At 38.8% G+C, this 26,689-nt stretch overlaps 1 protein-coding gene across 3 annotated transcripts in view; it reads right to left on the bottom strand.

Annotated features, from left to right (window-relative positions):
- Frmd3 (FERM domain containing 3) overlaps positions 1-26,689 on the bottom strand; it is a 267,360-nt gene that overhangs the window by 120,216 nt on the left and 120,455 nt on the right. For all 3 annotated transcript variants that reach the window (XM_015506081.2, XM_015506082.2, XM_048800413.1), the window contains exon 2: positions 14,200-14,304. In XM_015506081.2, coding sequence (XP_015361567.2) covers positions 14,200-14,304 — 105 coding nt within the window. The remainder of the gene's footprint in view (positions 1-14,199; positions 14,305-26,689) is intronic.

Consider the following 26,689-nt stretch of genomic DNA (forward strand, 5'->3'; position numbering starts at 1 on the left):
GAGGGGAGGGGAGGGGAGGGGGGATAGTAGAGGATAGGAAAGGCAGCAGAACACAACATACACTAGTATGGCAATATGTAAATCAATGTGTGTGTAACTGATGTGATTCTGCAATCTGTATTTGGGGTAAAAATGGGAGCTCATAACCCACTTGAATCAAAGTGTGAAATATGATATATCAAGAATTATGTAATGTTTTGAACAGCCAACAATAAAAAATTAAAAAAAAAAAAAGAAGAAAAAAAAACATACATATTGTGCGTGCGTGCGTGCGTGTGTGTGTGTGTGTGTGTGTGTGTATTATAATGACAAAAGGCCATGACATTTTAAATTGGTTTTGGGCATACATCAGCAAACTATGAGATTCATAAATATAAGTATCCTTCCTTATCTTTGTATCCCCAGATATATGAAAAATATTTTATAGATGTTTAATAAATAAATGAGAATTCAAAAAAAAAAAAGATTTTTGAATGCTTTATATTCTAGAGATTAGTGCTCTATCTGATGTGCATGTGGTAAAAATTTGCTCCGATTCTGTAGGCTCTCTATTCACGTGTTTCTTTTGCTGAGAAGAAGCTTTTCAGTTTGAATCCATCCCATTTATTAATTCTTGGTTTTAATTCTTGCACTATAGGAGTCTTATTAAGAAAGTCAAGGCCTAATCTGACATGATGGAGATTTGGGCCTAATTTTTCTTCTATTAGGCGCAGGGTCTCTGGTTTAATTCCTAGGTCTTGATCCACTTTGAGTTGAACTTCGAGCACAATGAGAGAAAGAGGTTCAATTTCATCTAAAAGTCAATTTTTTTTAAATTTTTTATTGTTGGTTGTTCAAAACATTACAAATTTCTTGACATATCATATTCCACACTTTGATTCAAGTGTGTTATGAACTCCCACCTTCACCCCATACACAGATTGCAGAATCACATCAGTTACACATCCATTGATTTACATATTGCCATACTAGTGTCTGTTGTGCTCCGCTGCCTTTCCCATCCTCCACCATCCCCCCTAAAAGTCAATTTAAAAAAAATTTTTTTAGTTGTAGATGGAGATAATACCTTTATTTTATTTATTTATTTATTTATTTATTTATTTATTTTTATGTGGTGCTGAGGATTGAACCCAGTGCCTCATACATGCTAGGATAGTGCTCTACTACTGAGTTACAGCCCCAGCCCTAAAAGCCAATTTTTTAAAAAAATAGACAATTAAGCTCTGAATTAAGAATAAAATAAATTATTCTTAAAATTAAGAATAAAGGTGGATTTCCTGTAATTCAGATTCCTTAGGAAGAATATCACACATTATAGGCAGATAACCAACCCAGCTAAGCACCTAGAGTTGACATTTTGGCCAGGCCCAGGAGCTAACAGGCCTGGATTTAAATCCCAACCTTGACACTAGGTAATTGTGTGACTGTGAGGAAATCCCTGGGCTTCCTCACTCACAGCATCCTTAATAAGGATAAAATGGGTTCATTTGAGAAGAAGCCCTTAGAACACAGCACCGTGTGTAGAGGAGTTTCTGTAATTCCCAGCTCCATCTTCACACTGGCTGATAGAGACACTCTAGCTTGTGCAGTGGCAGCCCTCACTGAGGCCCTTTCTGTCATCTTCTTCCCATCTCCCCCACCTCACTTTCCCTTCTGTTCCTCATTAGGAGGTTATTCTTCTATCTAAACACAATACCAACTTATTAGGCCTTTTTCTCTCTCTTCATCCCCTTCTTCTTTCTTCTCTCTTTTCTCAACTCTTCCAATTAGAGTTGTGAATTGGCCATTGAAGTTGAGTCTGGGCTACATCAACAAATCCTGCCATTACTGGAGGTAGAGATGGATTACATCTGTGTGAATAAACAACCATGATATGGTAGTATGCTTGGTGATTAGATATAAGGCTTAGAATACTTACTGCATTTCTGTTTTCTTTTCAATTGCTACTTTTAATACATGCTATTTTAGTCTTAAAAAGAAAAAAAAAAGGCCTGTCTCTTTATTGGAGATTGATTTTCCCTAAGAGGGGCAGAAAGAAAATCTGACAAGCAAATATCTGAATTTATGGCTGTTTTATTATAGCTGAAAACTTCATTTCCTCAACTCTCATTTACAATAAAAATTCTAAAGTCTAAGGCCACTAAGACAACATCATTGATTCTATAAAATCAACTTAGGAAGGAAGATGAACCACAGGACGCATCCCTTAGTATTATTTGAAGATTCTGGGAAGGCATCTGCAGCAGATATTGTTAGGACTCAGCAGTCTTCTCCTTTTAGAAAGGCTGCCCCTTAGGTTACTGGAATCCATCATAGGGCGGGGAATTCAGCCACCTTGCCTTCTGCAAATCAGAGTAGCTCTTAGCTAATGATTGACAGGTAGGAGTATAAATGCCTCTGCTACCTCACCACTTAACAGGACCAACTCTAAGTCCAGAGCTCTTCTGGGAGTTGGAGGTAGTTCCCCTCTGCAGGACTTTGCCCAAGCTCACATACTTGCTTGGCCTCCTTTCCTTCTCTGTCCTAATCTCCCACTCCCTTATAAGTCTTTTCCTGGAAACAGTTCCTAATAATTCACTATACTAGGATTTTTATCCCAAGATCTTCTTCTGGGAAGCTGACCTAATGCAGCCTTCCTAACTCTCCACCAGTAACTGCACTTTCTGTATTTAAAATCCTTTCCTTAGCAGTTTATCCCTAGTGCCTTAAGCTTAAACCTTGGAAACCTGCAAAGCCCCTGTGACAGGTCCCAATTTAAGAGGACTTTTAATATTGATAATCTACCTTGACCACATTTCAGGGCCTTTCTTGGTAAATTTTGATTGGGAGCAAATGAAATTTTTTTAAAAAGATGTCTAGGAGGAAGTTTACAAAGGAAGTTGAAAGCAAGGGGATTCTGAAACCTTCTATATCCTGATTTGCTTATCTGCAATTTTGGTGGGGGAAGGTAGAGGGCAGATTTGAGAAATGCTGGGATTTCTTCAGCTTTAACAGTACACGTTCTATGAACCTGAAGGATAAGGACATTGCCAAGTGTTCCCTCTTTTTAATTTATCCAGGCCCAGCTGCACTGAGCCCTAAGAGATCATTTTTCTCTAACCCATCAAATAAATGGTGCATATCTTTTGCACATTCTAATTTTGGCTTCTTTGGGAGAAGAAGAAGGTGTGTGTGAAGTGGTGATTTGTGACTAAGTAAATTGATTTTTAATTTGGTAGCTGCTAAGACCAAAAAAAAAAAAAAAAACTTCTAAAAGTAAACAATTTATTATAACATTTAGTTATCTTCAAATGTTCAGTTTCTGTTAAAATTGATTCAGCCTATGATTACAGAATAGATTACTCGCTTCTCTGTTATCTTTCTAAAACCTTTGGTGCCCAAAACAGAGTAATTTACAGCCTAGAAAAATGTGTTAACTAATCTATGGAGCTTTTAAAAAGAGTGAATGCACCTTCTCGAGCAGGAGATTGTTTTTATTTTCTATAGTAATCAGATCCAAAATCTGACCATTCCCATCATGGCCCTAAAATGATGGCCTGGTTCTCACACACTCCCAGACAAAGCCCAGAGTAACCCAGTCCCTGCCTTATGTAGACAATTTATGTCATTTACAGGTCCTTTGGCCTCTGCTGAGGAAGAAAGAATGTTCTGGATGGTAGGTTAGAGCTTGACCCTTATTATTTAGGTACCAATAACAATAAATTCCACTCCAGCTTCAATAAAATCTGACACAAGAGCAACAACAAACAATAATAAATCTGTAAAACAAGAATGCTCAGGTTGTTGTTCATTTGGAAGTCTATCTATATAAAAAAATTTTATTGCCTTGGCGAAGTGTTTTTTACTCCTTTATTCATAACTTCTTTTGTATTCTAGAGTCTTAGCATAGGCAAAATATATGTGACAGTCAGGAGAAGAAACGTAAAAAAAAGAGAGAGAGAGAGAGAGAAATAGATAGACAGTCCAAGAAAGCTTAAGCATCCTTGCAAACATTAGGCAGCCTCCACCCCCCTCACTAATTTCAATGCTCTCTATCAGAAAAGGGAAAGGGGGAGGGAGGGAGAAAAAGAGGGAGAGGGACTGGGGGGGATATGGAGAGAGAGAAGAGGAGAGAGGAAAGAGAGAACCAAAGAGTAAATACTTTAGGCTTTGTGGTCCAAATAGTCTCTTCACTACTCAGCTCTGCTTCTGGAGCATGAAACCAGTCCCAGAAAATACATACATAAATAGGAGTCACTGTGTTCCAATAAAACTTTATTCATAAAAGTAGATGAAAGGGGACTGGGACTGCGGCTCTGTTAGAGTCTGTAAATAAGTCAAAATAACACCTGGCATTTTGCCAGGGGAATGTTAGAGTTCGTAAACAAGTCTGGATGGTGCCTGGCAAAATGCCAGAGGGAGTGGTTTGAGAAGTAACAAAAGCGAGCCATTAAGTGTGGAGATTCCTTATTGGTCGACTGATGTATCTAGTTTATGCTAATTAGATAAGCTGTGTGGAATGTATAAATACTGTTCCTGTCCTGCAATAAACGGCTTCCACTCCTGCTGTATCAACGTACACAAGTTATTCGTCACCCCTCCGCTTATTTTGCCCAGCCAGCCGGGCTGCGGCAGATGGTGGCCCGTTACGGGGAGCCCCGGGACACTCAGGGGTAAGTGACGAAAAAAGCTGCCCGTCCATAGATAGGACGGGAGCAAATCTACTCGTCCCTAGACAGATAGGGCGAGAGGAAAAATGACCATTTCGAGAAAATGGAGAAGATTGATACAGTATGTTTGTGTCTTGTTTTGTCTCAGTGTATTGTATTGTCTTTGTGATGAAAATATGGAAGGGGTGAGAAGTAAATTACTAAGGAAAGAAGGCACCCCAATGGAACCAAGAATAGTTAGGGCATGTGTTGATAAGAGCCCAGGAACTCTAGTCAGAAAGAAAAAAAAAGTTCAGAAGAAGAAAGATTATCAGAGGAGGAAGGATTATCAGGAAAAAAGTTGCAACAAAAGGCTATTACTAAATACTTTTCCTTACCGGAGGATGCGTGAAGCGGAGAGGCGGCTGCCAAGTGTGCAAGCTGGTCACAGCGCAGCAAGGATTTTCCAAGAGGCGGCGGCGACTGGCCCTTCCCCGCCTCCTGGCCGGAGAGCTGGCTCTTCCACTGCCGCGAGCCCAAATCCAAACCTGACCTGGAGGCACAGTCTCGCAGGCTCTTGCTCCCTGTGCCCAGTAGCAGTTTGAGTCCGGGACACTCCCCAGGGCCATCTGGGGCTGCCCAGGATGCCACAGCTGGCAGAAGATGCTACCAGCGTGCCTGATGTTTGGTCATTTTCAATGCCAATAACTAAGCTACAATGGGTCTCCCACACCTGAAAGCTGATGAGTAATGAGCACTATTAATGCTTATTTCAAATGCAAAAAAACCTTGAGATAATGTACTAAATTGTTCAGAAGGTTGTTTTCTTAGTAGAATGCTACAGGATTTTCTTTAGCCATCCGGAGTTCCTGCCTTCGTCCCAGTGCCAGTAAAGACCAAGGTGGAAGAATTTCCAGTGTTGCTGAAAACCGGAGGAGACTTCGGCTGAGAAACGGACGAAACTTGGATCAAGCTAGTTGCCTGCAGAACTTACCTGGACTGTGATTTAAGCTAGCTGCCTGCAGAATTTACCTGAACTGTGAGTTAATCTATTGAGACACTGCTTTACCTGGACTGAGACAACAAACTGTAATCTATAACAAATTGTAACTCGGTATCTTTGCTAACAGTGTCATTGCTGGTATAATTTTTCCAAGGGCTTCTTGCATGGAGCCATCAATTGGCTTGGTATTGTGGCATTTTGTATCCTCCCTTTCTGTTTGTAGCAGGTTATTTATGGTGTTTCTGTAAAAACCACTATGGTCGTTATTTAAATTAAACAAAAGGGGGAAATGTTAGAGTCTGTAAATAAGTCAAAATAACACCTGGCATTTTGCCAGGGGAATGTTAGAGTTCGTAAACAAGTCTGGATGGTGCCTGGCAAAATGCCAGAGGGAGTGGTTTGAGAAGTAACAAAAGCGAGCCATTAAGTGTGGAGATTCCTTATTGGTCGACTGATGTATCTAGTTTATGCTAATTAGATAAGCTGTGTGGAATGTATAAATACTGTTCCTGTCCTGCAATAAACGGCTTCCACTCCTGCTGTATCAACGTACACAAGTTATTCGTCACCCCTCCGCTTATTTTGCCCAGCCAGCCGGGCTGCGGCATGGCTCAGTGGTAGAATGCTTGCCTAGCACTTGTGAGGCACTGGGTTCGATCCTTAGCACCAATACATATATACATACATACATACATACATACATACATACATAAAATAAAGGTGCTGTGTTCATCTACAATAAAAAAAAAAGAAGAAGAAGAAGAAAAGCAGATTAAGGGCCTGACCCCTTACACGCCAGCCCCTAATCCACATCCAAGAAATTTTAGAAAAAAGAAAAAAAGTTATAGTTTGAAAATGGAACACATTTTCAAATAATTTGTAAAAATAATTACTCCTGATTATCTTAAAGCACATTGGGATGAGAGAAATTATGGGATTCCTTCAAGCTTATTATTATGAAATTCATCACTGTGTAATATTTGCTGTCATGCCACATAAATTTATTAACATTATCACTAAAATGTTCTAAGGTCAAATGTCACCAAGTTGCCAGACCATTCAAACTTTTTAAAGCAAGGAATACAGGATCAGATACATAGCTAATAATATGGATTAATACAATTAAACAGAAACTTTATGGGATAGGCCCTATCTGTATTCCCATTTTACATATGAAGACATTGAGGCATTGAAAGGTAAGGAATCTGCTAACATCATATAATCAGCAAGGGGCAGGGATAGAATTTCTACTTTATCTCCCAGGTTTCCCAAATGACAAGTTCAAAATTTATCACCTCTCCCTCAAAACCTGCTCTTTCCTATAGAGTTTGTTTGGTGGTTGGCTTCATATATAATCTAAATCCTGAAGAGTTCAGACACCTTGTTGGTGTGGCCATCTGGAGAGGCCTTCAAACTACATGCTGTAAGAGGAGGTCCCCAAGCCCCATCTTCCAACCACCTGTACCAACCAGGCATGAGTGAAGACATCTCAAACCCTCCAGACCAGAGTAGCCAACAACTGAACACCACTGGGTGACGCCCGCATATGGCATGAAGAACAGAAGAACCACAGCTAAATCCTGCCCAAATCCCTGACCCACAAAATTATTTGCTATAATAAATGTGGGTTTTTCTAAGCCACTGAAGTATGGGAGGCTTGTTACACAGTAAAATAACTAGAACACAAGCTACTCATCATTACCCTCCATGCATGAAACACACAATTACAACCGAACTTTGAAAGAAATATGGTGAAGCTCAAAAGAAACAAAAGTCTACGTCAAACCATCATTTCTTAACCTGTACTGTTTTTATTTATCCAAGCTATACCCCACACTTTCACTCTGATATTTTTCCCAGCATGTCTTGAAAGCTATCTTGAAACTCCCAAATCCACTGGCTTCCAGTCACCTCTGATGATCTTTGGCTATGGGACCCTCCATCGATTTTTTTTTTTCCTAAGAGAAAAACCTTATCTCCCTAATTGATTTCCTGCCCAGGTTCTTCCCACCACCAAGAGAGCAAAGCCTCTCTACCTTGGATATTCCTATTTATTCCTGACACAAGGATAAAATGGTATTTTCCTGGTCCACTTATTGTTATAATTGCCTTCTGGTCCAAACAAGATAGCCAGTTTATGCATTTCCCCTCCATAAAAATTATGACTTCCTGGTTGCTAAGTGGCTTCAAGATCATGACCTTTTATCAGGTATCCCTCTCCCCTCCCAGAAGGACATCAGATATAAACAGCACCAATTATGAGCAATTATTTTAGCTAAACACTAAGTCCTGCTATCTGCTGAAGGATTCTGACAATTTCCTCAAGTTTGTCAACGTTAATATTTTGGGCCACAACTGAACCACTAAATGATATATCCAGTTTTAAAGATGTTATGACTACTTGTGACTTGAATGTTCAAAGTCCTCACCCACAAGGCCAGTTACCTGTGCTTTTCCATATGGGCACTCAGAAAGTCTTGATTTTTAATGCCTCTTGATCCTTAAAAGCAAAAGGAAACTCATTACACGGGGAAACCCATGTCGGGGACCGGGGGGACTTGAGGCAGCAGAACAACCCTACTCTTCAGCTCATGGCTGCCCTAAATCTTAGGTACCACTCCTGTTCCTAGTTATAAGCATCTGTGAAGCAATTATCCGAGGAGCAGGAAGCAGCCTTTCAATGGCAGGAGCAGCTGGTGGGACATAATGCTGTCTGGCTTCCTGGCACCATCCCCAGAGTAAAACCTCCAATCATTGGGATGATTTTTATTCCACTCCATGTCCTCCCCAAGGTGTCTCTAGAAAAAGCAAATTGCTCTAACAGACAATGTCTTTTTCCATTATTAATAAAACTCACTAATAGGCTCACTAGGTCTTTCTGGCTTCCAACATAAAAACCTCAGGGCTGTAATTATATTAGGGGGGCATCAAGGACCAATATGCCCTTGCATCCATGATTTTGCAGCTCACTCTCCCATTAGAAAGCATGTAAACCCTGTGGTGTCTGGAGGACATCTGAAACACAATGCCCTGTCACAGGGCATTTGAGGAGCATGCCCCCAATGGTGTGGACTTCCCTTGTCTTTGGTATGAGGCATAACCACCCTGTCAGGGAAGACAGTGACACTAATGTTAATGGGTTTGGCAGATGCTTAGAACTAAGGGAAGTTTAAAAATCCAAAGTACTGAGTACAGTCTCCTTCTAGGCTATAAACCAGCCACAACCAAGTCCTAGAATAACACCTCCTCTGGCGGGCATGGAAGAGGATACTCCCTCAGCTCTAAGGCACTGGGAATGGCTTCCTTAGTTACATTTGGAAAAGTGAAGGTGTGAAAGAAAAAGAAGGGAAATCCAGCAAATGAATATCTCAAACCATAACCATAGAAACTAAAATTATGATATCCAGTAATTATTTCAAAATTTAATCTTTCCAGCAAGAAGTTACCCAAATACCTGAGCAAAAATGGTGAAAAAAATATGCTAGATTTAAGAAATACCTGGACTTAGACCAAATACTACCTTTTCCTTTTTGAAATTATTTCTACTAATACTTCTAGAAATATTACCCAGCTTTCTCTTTTAGTAAAGCCAGGATAATTCTATTTACCTGTTTTGTAATCTTAGGCAACTATAATTATAGGAATTCCTCAGAAGATGAATGTGGTGCAAATTGAAGGAGGTTCTTATGAGCTGGTATTTAACCTATCCCTCCATCAGACAAAATAATAATAATGGAAACTCTGGGCCCTTGCCATTAAAATAGCAAAAAAAAAAAAAAAAAGTCATTATTTACTGATTCAGTCCTCATCACTTTCAGAGCATGTGGGGCAGGAGACATCTCGTCAAACATATGGTGTTCCAAACGTAATAATGCTAAATATTTAATATTCCACAATAGTTTTCTGTCAATTGAGAAAGAGTCACAGGCAAACCACCAGCCCCACAACAGAGGTAAGTTCCACTTCAGTTTCTCTAACTTGGTTTTCTTTCTTGGTTAGCTTCTATCCAAATAATTTATCAGTTTTATTTGTAATTATTTAAAAAGTACAAGAGCTGATTAAAAATAAAACAAAAAACAACAACAAAAACAATGTTGGTAAACTAGTCTTTGCTTAAGACTCCCATACAGGCATGTCTTCATGCCTTTGAGTCCATTGCTTTTCTAATTTTTCAATGCTCACTTTCTGTTTTCTCTCTCTCCAAAGATCATGATAGTGCTCCCTGCCTTTAAAAGAAATTGTTACAAACACTGATAGGTCTAGGATGCTAATCATGGCTATAATTCCTCACCTAGACCTAATGTATCATAACTGTAAGAATAATAATAGCAATAATTAATAATAAAATTAAAATATATAATGTACTTAATATATACCATGTGTTAAATATTTATATATTTCATATCTAATTCTCATATCAGCTCCAAACAAAAGTATTTTATCTTTATTTATTTGGACAGAGACTCAGAGAAGTTTAAATACTTGGCCAAGATCACATTACTTCTTTACCAGCAGAGATAGGATTTCTAAATCATATCTCTCTGAATCCAAAGTCTAGACAGGTTTGAACAGCAACTACCCTGCAATCCATGCAGAAGCTATAATAAAAGTTCTCAGGTATGGGTTTGGCAGATGCTTAGAACTCCAAGAAATTTAGTACCTACAATAGATAAGACAGTTTTGTTTTAGGGTGTTCCCCATATTTTTCCTCTAATTTTCTACCCTTAAAAATTAAGCTAAGCTAAGTCAAAACACAAAGAACAATGAAGCACATATGCCTAAAGACATTTTTTATTCTAACCCTAAAAAATAATTTTAGGCATATAAAAATTCACAAAAACAGTAGAGTGTAACTTTCACTCATTCTTCCTGAATATTAGCATCTTGTATAACTACAGTACAATTAAAAAAATAAGAAACCAGTAATTAGCACAATAGTATTAACTGAACAACAGACTTATTTTGGAGTTTGCACAGTTTCCCACTGCAATACTTTTCTCTGTTCCAGAATCTACTCCATGATCCCATGTTGCTTTTATTTGAAGTGTCTCTCCAGGCTAAAACAGTTCCCCATATTTCCTTGTCTTTTACCACCTTAGTGCTTTTAAATGAAAAGCTTTAAGTTATTTTGGAGAATGTGCCTCACTTTGGACTTATCTGATGTTTTCTCCAGACTTGATGGAGATTTTGCCTTATTGGGAAGAATACCAGAAACAGTGTGCCCTTCCCAGTGCCTCAGGCTAGGAGTCCATGGTGTTGCTACCTTTTTACTGGTGATGTTTACTTTAATCTCAGTTCAAGTGGTGCCTGACAGCCTTCTCCATTGCAAAGTTATTATTTTCCCCTTTGTACTGAAAAAATATTTGGGAAAGATAAAAAAAAGATTTGGGACGTACTCTGAGATTCGAAATATCCTATTTCTCCTCAAAATTTGCCCACTGATTTTAGGATTCTTTGATGACTCTTAGCTGCTACAGTTATCATTGGATTGTTCTAATGGCGGTTTTCTCTGTCCCTAATTCCTTCTACATTTATCAATCAGAATTCTTCTGTAAGAAAAAAAAGTCCCATCTTACTCTTCAATTTATTTGTTCAATTATTTACATTAGTATGGCCTCATGATATTTATTTCATTTTATGGGTTCTAATAACAATGCTATTGTTATTTAGTTTTGCTACTCCAATTGTTCCAGTTTGAGCCATTGGCACTTGTTTGGGGTAAGCTCAGTGCTTTATCTAGCACCCTGCCCTTTATGCGTGTGCATGTGAGTGCACATATGTGTGCACGTGTGCAGCTACAGTACTTCCTCACTTTCTGGTACCACAAGATACTCCAGGTTCATCTTGTTATTCTCCTACTTCAGTCCTGGAATCAACACTTTCTGCAAAGAGACCTTGTTGCTATGGTTGGAGAATGGTATTTAGACCCCAAAATCTGTATGTACTCATTGCTCCTCTGGTATCATTGCTTCTAGGCCTTTTTAGTGCACAAAACTTCTTAGAACAGAAATCTATGTGTGCATGTACTAGCCCAGCCTATACACACATCTATATTTGTTTACATATCTATCTATGGTATATATCTTAAAAATAATGATTTCATATTGATATCTCTGATTCCAATTCCTTAATTCTGAAGACCTTTCTTAATTATATCCAATATCTCCCCAATGCAAAGGTTAAGAGCTATGAATAAAAAAGGCTCGTGCATTTCAGTGGCTTCTAGCTATTGCCTAGGCCAAAGGTCAGCAAACTATGGCTAACTGCCTGCTTCTAGTGCACAGTAAAGAAAAATGAAGTTTTATTGGCATAGAGCCACATCCACTAATTCAGGTATTGTCTACAGCCACTTTCCATGAAAACAGCAGGGTGAGTGATTGCAACAGAGACTATTTGAGCAACAAAGCTGAAAATATTTTCTATGTGGGCCTTTACAAAAAAAGGCTAGGGCTGTGTTTCAAATTTTATGTGGGAAATAGAAAGGAAAGGATGTGAGTTCAAACCCCATCCTGTTTCTCTCTTCGTTGCAGGGTTTTTGGAAGACTAGACACTGTATGTGTAAACTTCCTAGAGCATGATGATTGCTTAACTAATGGTATCTAGAATTTCTCCTATAAATTGGATGTCTATAATTTAGAATGGAATTTTACACAAAAATCATCTATTTTCAGTTTCAGGGTTGTTTTTTTTTTGTGTGTGTGTGGGGGGGGATTGTTTGTTTGGTACCAGGGATTGAACCCAGGGGGCGCTTAACCACTGAGCCACATCTCCAGCCCTTTCTAATATTTTATTTAGAGACAGAGTCTCACTAAGTTACTTAGAGCCTCCCTAAGTTGCTAAGGCTGGCTTTGAACTTGTGATTCTCCTGCCTCAGCCTCCTGAGCCACTGGGATTACAGGTGTGTGCCACCAACCCAGCTTATTTTCAGTTTTAATTAGATGATGAATACAGTCCAGAGTCTGTTAGGCTTACAGGGATTTGAATCATGATCCTAAATTCAAATATTCATTCTATTGCTTACTAACTGTGGGACCTTTCAGCCTGTTTTACTCTCCATATAATATCCTCTCAAACCACAAGAAGCTATGTCTATGAGTGCCTTTATGCCATGGTTCCCAACACTGGCCAGAAGACAAAAGTGAACCCAGCTGCATCAAAATTAGAATAGGAATGTGTTAAAATACATGTTCCTGAGACTGGCCCAGGAATTCTGATTGAGGAGGTCTGGAATAAGATCCACAATGAGTATTTTTAGCAAACACTCAAGGTGATTCTGTTGCAGGACCAAGTCTGGGGACCACTGTTACTTAGTAGTAAATGTCACACCACAGACCCCCTCCCTGACACCATGTGAGCCCTGCATCCTCACCACTGTCCTTCGCCTTCCTCACTCTGTAAATACTTGGCCCATTCAAGGGTGACCGCAGGTTCCATAGGAAACCAAAACCTCTTCCTCTGAGCCACTTCATTGTATCCCCCACAGGGTCCTGTAGGACTCCAGGAGCTAAGTAACTTCCTCTGTGTTCCAGGACAAAACCTCCTTAAACACCTTTCTCCTTTACAAAAGTACACTCTGCAAACCTTCCCTCTTCATCCTGAGTCAGTAAATACTAAACTAACAGCCTGGTGGGATTGTAGAGAGGGAAGAGGAAACAGGGAGAAAACCAGAAACCCTGGAGAAGAAGGGGAAAATTAAAAAGGAGTCCTATCCCCCAGCTCTGCCCCCACAAACCTTGGCACCCCAGGAAGCCAATTCACACTAAGTACAGAGCCTCTAGCCCACAGCTCAAATGCACAGCAGGGTTGCAAGAAGAGGAAGCCCTAGTGGCTGGGACAGAGATTCCAGGAGTCTTTTGGATGTGAGGGGCACATGCCCCAGGAAGTCTAGCACATGCCATGCCTGCAGACACCAAAGCACACACCTGCTTGAAAAGTGAGACTCCTTGCTCACTCTTGTGAGCTAGAAAGGGTAAATATGTCCAGGAGCAAGAAGACAAGGAGCAACTAACTTCCAAAGTAATTTAATCTTTCATCTGTCAAAAGCTTTTTTTTTTTAATTGAGGTAAAATCCACAACATAAAATTGACCATTTTAAAATGCACATTCCAGTGGCATTTAGTACATTCACCATGTGTTGCAACCACCACCTGTATCAGGTTCCAAACATTTTCATGATCCCCAAAGAAAACCCTAAACCCATTAAGCATTCACCCTCTCATCTACCAGTAGTGTTTTATTGTCAGAGATTGGGGGATTTTTCTCTAATCAGATTTTATGTGGCCACTGTTGATGCCATTGTGCAAATCAAATGTCACAGGAATATTCTCTCTTCTGTCCAGGTGGGTCCAGCTTTCTGGAAAGACCTATAATGTAACTTTCTCCTGTTCTACCCAGTCCAGTGGGACAGGGCCTAAGCCTTTGACTCACATACCCACTGAATGAGTAGTTTCCTGTGGCCAATAGTCCATGAGAACAAGGACCCCACAGGGGCTCTGGGAGGAATACCCACAGAGCCCCACAGCCTGGGCTCCTCCCTCAGAATGGGTTGAGATAGGGGTTGGCTCTTACCCGCTGCTTCTCTGGATCCACATAGCGAATGCCAAAGTAGTCCTTCTCCAGCAAGCTGTAGTAGTTGCAGATGTGGTCGATAAGAAACTGCCCTTTGGTTTCCCTCTGCAAGGGAAGCACATGTAAGTTTCAGTCACAGCTCACCTACACATTTGTGTCCATAGAAGGAAGGCCTCACTCACCCCAATGGGTCTGTGTTTAGAAAAATGGATTCACTTGTTTCTGGAAGAGGGGCTTCCATACTCTGTTAATCACAACTTCATTGAAAACATGCACATGCGCACACACAATCAAAAGAACACCAAAAAGAGGAGCCAAGGGGATATTCAACAATACCTTGCATAGATGCAAGGCACTCTAAAATGCTCTATTTCATTCTAATATTTGCAAAATATGTTTTATTTATTTTTCAAATGCTGTTTGCAACTCAGAACACTGACTTCACTTCTCAATACTTGTAGAGAACCACAGTCTGCAAACCCTCAGATAGCACATACGAGGCCCTGGATGATTATTCTAATCACTTGTTCCATCCTCACCAGGAACCTGAGGAAGGTCCTCATCTTACATCTGAAGAAACTGAACCACAAAGGGATTCTATGACTTGCCCAAGTAACACAACTTTACAAAACAAGGCAGGATCTCAGCTAGACCAACTGGCTGCAGATTCGAAGCTCCTACCCAGACACTGTCTCCTCAGATTATGCTGAGTCCACTGCCAGTCTAGGCAGCAGTGCAGTGAGAAGTACTGGATACTTCAACCCCACCAGGAATGTTAGGAAACCGGCTTCCTCAAGCCCTAAATCCACCATTTCCATCCATACATCAACACAGAAAGGTACTGTGGAGATCAAGCATCCCAGGACTAGGATCTAAAGACAGGCCCTTGTCATTGGGGTAAACCCTGGTTATTTCTATTTTGGTTTAGATGTTTGTGCTATATGATTTCTAAATTGGTTAGATTATCTTTCCTTCCAAAATTCCTAAAGACATACCAGCAAAATCTGATTAAGATTACATTACAACAAAACCCTCTGAATAGCAAAGACCCATCTAAGCCTCCATCAGGATTCTGATAAGATTAATTCATGCTTCAATCAAAGTTGCTGACAGACCTACAGAATGTTTTAGGGATGGAATGTGGCCTATTGAAAGGAAATTAAGAAACTAGAAAGATTAAGTGAGCCATTCTTCTAATCCATTAAAAATAATTTAGAAGATTAGTTTGGCATATGCTACATGGTGATGTCGTCATTAAAAAGTACAATCACCAGCTCAGGGATGGGGTGGAAAAGCCACTCCCTGGCCAAGGATGCACAGCGCTGGGTGAAGCACAAGTTGTGATATGAATGAAGCCTCTGTTTTCCTGCATCACTTTCTTTCTTTTTTTGACAGGGGGTGGGTACTGGGGATTGAACCCAGGGGCACTTAATCACTGAGCCACCTCTCCTCAGCCCTTTTTCTTTGTATTTTATTTAGAGACAGGGTCTCTCAGAGTTGCTTAGGCCCCCACTAAGTTGCTGAGGCTGGGTTTGAATTTGCAATCCTCCTGCCTCAGCCTCCCAAATTGGTGGGATTCCAGGCATGTGCCACTGTGCCCAGCCTGACATCAGTTTCAATTTTAATTTTTCCTGAGTTGAAAGGCCTTTATAAGAAAAACCATCTGATGTGAGTCAAAAGAGACAAATCATCAAAATTGAATTTGGTTTTAAATTTCTGTGATTATTTTGTTACACCAGGAGACTCAAATGACAACCTTTATCCAACAATAGCTGATCACAATGCCCAGAATATAATCAATAGATTTAGTTTCTCTTACACATATACTTTGTAGTCCACTCATCTTAAAGAGACTGAGTATTATCAACTCACTGAACATAACACATTGAGTTCCTCATTTTATGATTGGATTGCAAAGCTCACTGCATTCAGGTGTACCATGAGGAACTCTCCCTACCATATGCAGGATACACAAGATCCGTGAGTCAAAGCAATGTGTTGTAATAAAATGAATGGAACAAATCTTAACTGGGCATACAGATACTGCTGTCATTTTGTCCTAAGAAATATGTGGTCCAAAGCATAATAAAGATTTTTTGCTAATGATTAAGCACAATGATCAATATATATACCCCTCAGCAATATGTTCTTAGACTACTCAAGAGCCTTGAGATAAGAAAGATACCACTGCAATGTAGTAACTGGAGTATTTAAGTGTAGCTGAAATAGGGGTCAGTACCTTCCACAAAAGCAGGTCAGGCCAATTCTCATGTGCTATGGTTTGGATATTGTTTGTCCAATACTGTGGTTCATATACTGGGAATCTGGTCCCCAATACAGCTGTATTGAAGTGGTAGGGACTTCAAGAGATGATTAGATCACAGGGTACCCCACCCTGGAATGGATTAGTGTAGTTCTTACAGAACCTGGCTAATTCTTATAGGAGTAGATGGTTGTAAGTGACCTTGGCTCCTCCCCAATCTCTTGCTCCTTTGTTCACATGCGTAGCCCTTTTGCCTGGGGCCAGTACCCTTTCCACTTCTCAGCTCATGTTGTAGCAACCAGATGTGTAACACCTTGCTGTTTATACTTTCCAGCCACCAGAATCATAAGCCAAATAAACCTCTTTACTTTATCCATAACCCAATGTTGGGTATTCTGTTATAACAACACAAAATGGGTTGACAACCCACAACATGGGATGTAGTCTCTGCTACTCAAAATATGACTGAAATACCAACAAAATTGAAGAGCAGCAGCCTCAGCATTGCCTAGGAGGGAGGTTGTTGGAAACAGACTCTCAGGCACAGCCCAGACCTACTAAACCTGATCTGACTCTTAACAATATCCCTAGGCTATTTATATCCACATTAAAGTTTGAGAAGCATTGGTCAGGAATTTCCTAACATGGGAAAAGTACAAAATTTTACCTGTCCATAGAGATGACTTAGAAAAATAAAAACCCATTTATTTTCCAAAATGATCTGTATCATACAGTTTCATGCCAAGGAAGATGGCAAATAGCCCCCACATTCTACTCTGTTCCACTCATGCCTGGCAAATCTGGATAAGGTTTGTGAGCTACTAAAGTTTCTGTTATTATCATTTCCATGCACTAAGTGCAATTCTTGCACTCAACAAGAGACCACACAAGCGCAATATCAAGTGTTAGAAAGGCTTGTTCACTGGTCAGGTGTGAAGAGGCACAGCCCAACTATCTGTCCATACATCTCACATCAGGAGAAGAACTGAAGGACAAACTGGAATTCTGACCCAAGAATTTTTCCTGAGCCTCCTAAGGGTAGAGGCATCTTCCCTGCTGTCTAAGCCAGTAGTTAGCACCCTAGATGTTACTGAATTAATAAATGAGGCATTGCTTTTCAGACCTGGATTACCTGGGGTCTGGGAAGAAAAGTGTTTCACAGAAACCCTTCATTCTGCACAGCACTAATAGTCTCAGGCAAGACAGCAGAGTTCTCTGATTGACTATTCTTTCTATGTAACAGAATTAGCTAACTTTCATGCATTCCTTCGAGGTCTGTGTGGAGAAGTAGTTATCAAAGATTTCAAGTAAAAAGACTTTTTTTAATATCAAAATTTTGTCAGTTTTCCCACAGGATAGCAGCTGCACTTTCAAAACTGAATAAGAGGGGGAAAAATCAAACAGCTTATATAAATTCTTTAGAGCTGTTTCATAAATTGTGTTTTATTCATCTCAACAGCATTTCATACATGTGAAAAATTATAGGATACAAATGTCTAAGTAATAGGGGCTCCTCATACAGGGGTCACTATAATTTGATCATCTGTGACTAAAATCCTTAAGTGCTTAAGTATACATTTTTAATGTTGTCTATAACAGTGACTATACGGTCTCAGAAATGCATGCGCTGGGTTGACTGGGTATGGTGGCACACATCTGTAATCCCAGTGGCTTGGGAGGCTAAGGCAGCAGAATCCAGGTTCAAAGGCAGCTTCAGCAATTTAGGGAGGCCCTAAGCAACTTAGCAAGACCCTGTCTCTAAGCAAAATATAAAAAGGGGCTGGGGAGGTTGCTCAGTGGTTAAGTGCCCCTGGGTTCGATCCCTGGTATCAACAAAAAAGAAAGAAATGTGTGAACTGGGTTGAAAGAATTTGTTTACCTGGACATTAAAATGTGCCAATGTCCTTACTGTGTATTGTATACAATGAATTAATATTTTATAAACACTCTACTAAAGTAATGTAAACACAATCATAATATTTTAATGTTTTAAAAACCTATCAAGCAAGGTGTGGTCAATGTGTGGTCCATAGACTGTGCTGGAACATGAAGAGTTGTTACTAGTCCTCCATAAGATAAAGTGCAGAAACTAAGAGTAATTTAGTTTTACTATGTTTTCTACAAGTATTGGCCTAAAACAAATGGGAAAACAAAATCTAGAACTGGTTTCTTATACAGAAAGTTTGAGACTGTCTTATCTAAACTCTGACACCATTTTTGGTTTCTTTGGGAGATTTTTATACTCCAGGAACATGAAGGTGTGAACAGGGTTGGGAGATTTCTCTACCTTCTCTGCCCATTTTTTTTTTTTTTTTTGCACAATTTTTAGTGTGCATGAATATTCCTGAACTGCCTGTAATAATCCCCCATTCTATCAAGACCCTCTCTCCTAGGCTGGAAAGTGCTAGTCTACTGGATATGGCAGGAAACTTGGCATATTCTATCAGTGTACTACAGGCTCATGGCAAACTAGGCTCCATTTAAAATAAAACAAGCACATGTCTGCACAGAGAAGAACAGGAAGGTTGGTTAATGAAAGGATTCAGCTTTTCTGGCATCACGACACCCAGCAGGGCCTTTCAGCCAGTCTGAGGGTTGGATCCAAGGGGCCAGCATGTCGGTTCAGAGAAAGGCCTCTCTGTAGTCAAAGGTACATGGGGACATCTTCACTCACCTTAGAATTCTGCCAGTTAATCAATTAGCCTTTCCAAATTATTCTGGTAATGGGGCAATTCTTAAGACAAATTCACTTTCAGAGAGTGAAAAGAGCATTTAGTTGTTCTGAATTTCTATCTCCTGGTCCATAAATTAAATCATACCTTATTTAATGGTCTTCTTTGACAAATAGTAGCTGCTCAGTCATTGAAACCATTTTGCTGTTGCCTGTAACATGGTGATGTTTTCTTCGAATGCTGTGGCCCCTGTTCCCTGAAGGCTGAGGGAGCCCAAGTCCCACCAAACACAGATGATGCTCAGCTGTTCTCTCAGAGGGTAGGTTTTTTACTCACGTATAGCCCAAGAAACCTAATTTTTGTAATCACAAACTAGCTGTCTTGTCAGAACATTCCACCTGTCCTCCCCACCAGAGAATGAACTAGAAAAACAAAACAAGCCACTGTGTTTAAGTCTTGTTTCCACCACTCACTAGCTGGGTGGCCTTAAGCAAGTCATGAGATGTCTCTGAGACTTAGTTTCCTCTTCTGTAAGTGGGTAGTAATGATAAAAGCCCCCAAATCTCTCTCCAGAGGGTTATTTTAAGGTATTTTGTGCATATTTATTAAATGCCTCTTGTATACCAGGCATTGTGATAGCAATTAGAGACAAATAGTGAGTGAAATGGCAATTTATAAATTCACAGACCTGAAAATCTTGTGATTTGTAAAAAGTGAAAACATGTTGTAAATGGCAAAGTACAATACCACTGTAAGGTGTCTTTATTACTATTAAGAATAATCCTAATTCCAGTGACATTCCTCATAGAAATAGATAAAGCAATCATAAAATTCATCTAGAAAAATAAGAAAAAAATTCCTGCTAAGAATTCCGCTGTCATAAATAAAAAATTAAGAATTTAAAAGTTTTAAAAAAGAATAATCCTAATTTTCCCCCTTACATTCTCACCAACATTTATTGTTACTTGTATTCTTTTCTTTTTTATTGATTTTTTTAAAAAAATAAATGATAGCGGAATGCATTACAATTTTTATTACACATATACAGCACAATTTTTCATATCTTTGTTTGTATATAAAGTATGTTGACACCAATTTGTGTCTTCATACATGTACCTAGGATAATTATGTCTATCACATTCCACCATCCTTGCTAATCCCCTGCCCCCTCCCTTTCCCTCCCACCCCTCTGCCCTATCTCGAATTCACCTATTCCTCCCATGCTCCCCCTCCCTACCCCACTATGAGTCAACCTTCTTATATCAGAGAAGACATTCGGCATTTGGTTTTTTGAGATTGGCTAACTTCACTTAGCATTATCTTCTCTAACTCCATCCATTTACCTGCAAATGCCATGATTTTATTCTCTTTTATTGCTGAGTAAAATTCCATTGTGTATATTTGCCACATTTTTTTTTATCCATTCATCCACTGATGGGCATCTAGGTTGGTTCCACAGTTTAGCTATTGTAAATTGTTCTGCTGTAAACATTGATGTGGCTGTGTCCCTGTAGTATGTTGTTTTTAAGTCTTTTGGGTATAGACCGAGGAGAGGGATAGCTGGGTCAAATGGTGGTTCCATTCCCAGATTTCCAAGGAATCTCCATACTGCTTTCCATATGGGCTGCACCAATTTGCAATCCTAATTTTAAATGTTTGTCTCCCATTTTATAAATCCTTTTTGATATAAAGAAGTTGAACAGAGTGGAATTCGGCTTCCAGAATTGGCCTCTATGTGGGATAAAGTGAGCAAGGAACTCAGTTCTTTGCTTGACTCCTCTTGCAACCAATTTCTGATGATGCATTTACTTCACTCCCTGGTTCAAATTTAAAACAACAATAAATTTGTGCTTAAAGAAAAAGTGCAAAGAAATCAATTGCCTACATCATAAATGGCCTGTCTTCAATGAAAAGTATGGGAGATTTCTGTGCCTTATTCCAAAAACTAGAAGCCAAGACATTTTGCTGCCTTTTATCTACAAGGTTAATTGGGGGAGGAGGGAGTTTACCAACTTAAAAATACCTGAAGTATTGCTATAAACCAAAGTTTGGAAGTTGAATAGCTATCTTCAGAATTGATGACATAAACATAATAATAATAATAATTACTTAACACTTGCTGTATACCAGAACTGTGCTACATTCTTTTTATTTAATCCTCTGACTACCCACTGAGGTAATTAATATTCTTCCTATGTCATAGACAAATAAAATGGGCTCAGAAATATCAGGTTTGTTTATAGGATGTCAAACCCACATCCAATACTTATGCCAAAGCTGTTCTAGGAACTCAGCTTGCCTATATGTCTCCATTCTCTATGTGAAGAGAGAAGAAGGAAACAATATGAAGTTTAAGAGCAATGCCAAATTCTCCAGTTACTAGAATTTGAACACTGGCAGGAAGGAACACTGGGTTATCTACCACAAGATGGGACCTTGGAAAGGCCGTTTCATAAAATACAAAGCACAGTATAAAGATATCACTGGTTGACTGCCCAGTATCCACATGCCCCTTTGTCTTTCCTAATGGAACCCCAATTTTGTTCAAGTATGTACATGCACATATGTGTGTGCACATGTATACCCAAGAGTCTCAAGAAACTATGACCCACCCCTGTCTCCATGACTCAAGCTTTATTGGTATAAGGATAATCCTACTACACTTATCTGATTGGTTCATGAACGGACACATGACCCAGTTGAGGCCAGTGAGACTTGAAAAACAATTTACTGAGGTTTCTGGAAAGATTCCTACTTATCTTCAGAAAGAGCTTCAAGAAGAGACTTTCTCTTCCCTCTGGATAACAGACAGAAGCATGAGACCCAGAAGTGCTTCAATCTTCTTGGAACCACATTGAGGATGGGATCTAAATATCCACAAAGAAATGGAACTTGTGTCTTCTGAATTGTCAAGCAAACCTGGGAAGTTTCTAGAATTTCTAGAGATAAATTTCTAGAGATGTTCATGAAATTTCATATCATTCCAACTAGTACAAATTGACTTTTCTACTTGCTGCACCCAAAGTTTTCATTCAGAAGAGAAGGCAATGCCTCAGACCAAGTAGGAGAATTTGGAGAGCAATAGAGCTGGTGTGAATTAGTTACTGAGGTCACCAATTGATGAGTGAGCCAAATTGCTGAGTCCGTCTACATGGTCTATTCAATCAGCACAGTGTTTTGGTGACTGAATGTAAAATCTGGATGTTGGCTGCTGTTGAAAAGTTGGAGGGTCTAGAAGCTGAACCATAATGGTCTGCAGGAGCTGAGCTTTAGCATCTCCTTTCCTGGGAACTGAACATTACTATCTGCTGTTTCCATCCCTCCTGTTGTCTTCCATTTGTTCCATTTCCCTAATTTCCCTGGTCCCTGGAGTATTCAAGTTTACAGCCCCTAAGCTGAGGCAACATAGAAGTCTCAGAAAGGTTTCCATTGAAAGGATTTTCCTTGCAAGCACTCACATCATCCCTGAAGCCAGGCAAAGTCCTCATTAGACAGTTTTGAGACTTCTGAGGCTTCTCACAACATGTTAGAATAAGAGAGGCCCGACATAGATCAGGTACTTGGGAGAGGCCTCCTGGGATGAAGGGAGCAAGCAATGTCTAAAGGAGTCACAAGGACAGAGACAGGATACTGGGTCATTCTAAGATTGATGCTGTACTCCCAGGAGCTCTCTGTGACAAACAGAAGTGTGAGCTGAGAGACCTGGTCCTGGTAATAAAAGTTATGAGGTTCTTGTCCAAAGGGCTCCATTGCTTGGCACCTCATGCCTACAGGAGTTGCTCTGGAGAAGGAGCAGCTTCTATGGGTGCACATCTAGGAAGGACAGATTTGTCTCTGCTAATTTTTCTACCTAGCAAGGAAGAATCCATCGTCATCCAATGCCTAGAAACTCCATGAGGATCCTCTAACTAATTTCAGGCCCTAAAATGTAACTTCAGTGCTGGTAGGATTATGTCTTCTAGAAACAAATAACTATATTTCTTTGATGAATTAAGTGCATTGATCCATTTGCCTTTATAGACAGATGAACAAAAAATAGTAGTGAGAAACTGATAAAATTAATAGTTTTGCTTCTATTGTGAAGGACAAGCATTTGTTAATTGAAAAAAGATTATGGCTTGATTGAACTACATAAAAATACTCTGTTGATATACTGCTAAAATACTTCAAGTTTGTTTTGCAGATTCACACATTTTATTAAGGTAAGGATCATAGCTTTAACTAAAAATAATCTCTTTAGAAAAAATAGACTTTATATTTAGATTCTAAGCAGTAAGTAGTATAGTGCTTTGTTAATTGTTCTTATAGATAGTGATTGGCATTTGATATTTGGCTGTGACATATATTTAGAAAATTGCACCATTCCAAGATAGTGAAGAAGTAATGTTTAAGCTGTTTAAATGAGCATAAATATAAATAAAAACAAAAATAGACTTTTCTTGGTTGAATCTATGGTTCTCACACAGAAATTAAGTGGCTTTGATTTGTATTATTCAAATATCATCAGATATATAGAAAGTAAAACAAAGATCTGGGGAAACTAAAGTATGTAATTCTAAATGTACATCTGTTTTAGACTAGTAAACAATAGGTTATGACTAATGTAATTGAAAATAAAGGTAAATTTGATTAAAATCATTTTTGTGCACAATAAATATTCATCCATTATGGAAAAGGTAAGTTAGGGTTATTACTGAAGGACTGACCTGAAAAACAGAAATTAATAACAGAAACAACTATCAAAGTCAACCAATTATGAGAAAAAAATGAACAGGTGCCTGAAACTAAGCACCTAGCCACAGAAATAAAGGCAAAACACAAGCAGCTACCTGTCTGGTAGAGTAGGAACCAAAATGCTTGAAATGAAATCCTTGATAGTCCCTACACACTCTAAGACAGAACGGTATTATGATCTTCACTGCAAGCCTTTTAATAGCATCAAGGCTATGGAAGGTAAAAGGGCCCTAAAGGGGTTTGGGGTTAAAGCTCAGTGGTAGAGAGTTTGCCTAGCACATGTGAGGCACTGGGTTCGATCCTCAGCATGGCAAATAAATAAATAAAATAAAGGTATTAAAAACAGAAAAGGGCCCTAAAGGAAAAAAATAAATAAATGGAGCCAGAAGTGAAGCTCTGTGGTAGAGTACTTACCTTACCTAGTGTGCATGAGGCCCTGTGTTTGATTCCGATCAAACATTCCCATGTGTTTGATTAATTAACTTAGTTAATTAAAGAATAAATAAATGATGAAGAAATAAAGCATCTCTGAGAAGGTGGAGCAGCCAGAATAAGTGGGTTACTCATTCTTTGGAGCTTAGATGGTGTCATCTAAAGGAATATAATGGTTGAATAAGACCTGAGGCTTATCGGGGTGGCTTGAGGTGACTTGAGGCCATTAATGTTTGCCTTTTGTTTTGTTTTGTTCTGGATGTTTTCCAGCTCCATTTTCTTTCCTGAGTTCTATCATTTTCTTTTTCTTTCTTTCTTTCTTTTTCTTTTTTTTTTTTGGTCACCACCTCAAATATTTCCCTTTTTTTGTGGGAAGAACATTTAATACTTACTCTCTTAACAATTTTGATATGTATAATATGCTATTATTAGCTTTATTTACCATGCTGAACAATAGCACTTAAAAGGAAAAACCTTTTCCTCCTGAGAGGCCCTCTTCTCCCCACTCTTCCTAGGTTTTTTTTTATTTTGCATTACAATTCTTAATACACCATTATAAAATAATTTATCATATCTCTGATTAGTTCTATCATTTTCACTTTAAAAGATACATTCTGTATCTGCACCAAATCATCGGGTTATTTTTGTTCCAATGGGCAAATTCATATCAATGCTTACAGAATCATATTTGATTTTTCAGCTCTTCCTGGAAATTTTTGCCACAGCTTAGTGCTCAGAGAGTTCTTACTTCTCCATCTTTTCTTCTTACTGTTTCTGGGTTTCATGCCACATCCAATTCTTGAAAGCATTCACCTCTGAATAATTTAAAAGTTTTCTAATGTTAATCCTTTCTACAATTTCAACATATTTTTTAAATCTCATACTGAGGAAACTAAGGCTAATAATAAAATAAGCTAGTTAATTTACCCAAGGTCACTGTAGCTAGAAAGTGACAAAGTCAATATCTAAGCCCAGGTCTGCTTGATTTGGTTGTTGCAGCCACATTTTTAAATGGTTAAAAAGAAATTCATCAACTTGAGAAAGAACAGCTATAAAAAAAGAATAAAAAACAAATAAAAACCTACAGCTAACCTTATATTTAATAGTGAAACAAGATGCTTTCCCCTTAAAATTGGGAACAAGGCAAGGATGCACCCCTTACAACTTCTTTTCAATATCATACCAAAAGTTCTAGCTAATGCAATAAGACAAAAAAAAGACATAAAATATGGACAGATGGAAAGAAAGAAAGAAAATTATCTTTTCTTGCAGATGACATGATTGTCTATACAGAAAATCCCAATCTACCAAAAACAAAAACAAAACAAAACACTCCTTGAACTAATAAGTGATGGTAGCAAGGTTGCAAGAAATAAGTCTAATACACAAATAGGAATTGATTTCCTAAATACCAGCAGTGAACAACTTCAAATTAAAATAAAAAACTCTGATGAGACAAATAAAAGTAATTCTAAATAAATGAAGAAACATTCCTTTATTCATGAATAGGATAGGAAGACTCAATATTGTTAAAATATCAGTTCTTCCCAATAATCTATAAATTCCATGAAAACTCAATCAAATTCCAATTGATAACTCAATGTTTTTGTGGAAAAGCAAAAGATTCAAGAGTACCAATACAATATTGATGAAAAACAAAGCAAGGGGACTGACATTACTCGATTTCAACAATTACTATAATGTTACAGCAACCAAGATAGTAAGGAAAGAATTCATAACAAGATCAGTGGTACAGAACAGAGAGTCTAGAATAGACCTACTTAAATATAGTCAACTGATTTTTGACAAAGAAGTAAAGACAATTTAATGGAAAAAGGATAATATTTTTTTCAATGTTGCTGGAAAAATTGGACAACCACATGCAAAAAAGAATCAAGTCTAGACACAGTCCTTACACCTTTAACAAAAATCAACTCAAGCCTGGATCACAGACATATGTAAAATATAAAATTATAAAATTTCAAGAAGATAACAGGACAAAAACGTGCATAACCTGGAGTTTTGTTTGTTTATTTTAGTACTGGGGATTGAACTCAGGGGCACTCAAACACTGAACCATATCCCAGCCATATTTTGTATTTTATTTAAAGACAGGGTGTCACAGAGTTGCTTAGCACCTCGCTTTTCCTGAGGCTGGTTTTGAACTCTCAATCCTTGTGCCTCAGCCTACTGAGCCACTAGGATTACAGGCGTGCACCACCACACCCAGCTTGTGGTTACTTTTCTGATATAATACAAAAACCACTACTCATAAGTTGAACTTCTTAAATATTTCAATCATTTTCATAGCCAGGTGCAATGGTACATGCCTGTAATTTGAGCTACTCAGGAGACTGAAGTAGGAGGATTACAAGTTTGAGATCAGCCT

This window comes from Marmota marmota, unplaced genomic scaffold, assembly GCF_001458135.2.
Source record: "Marmota marmota marmota unplaced genomic scaffold, marMar, whole genome shotgun sequence".
Classification (NCBI taxonomy): Eukaryota; Metazoa; Chordata; class Mammalia; order Rodentia; family Sciuridae; genus Marmota; species Marmota marmota.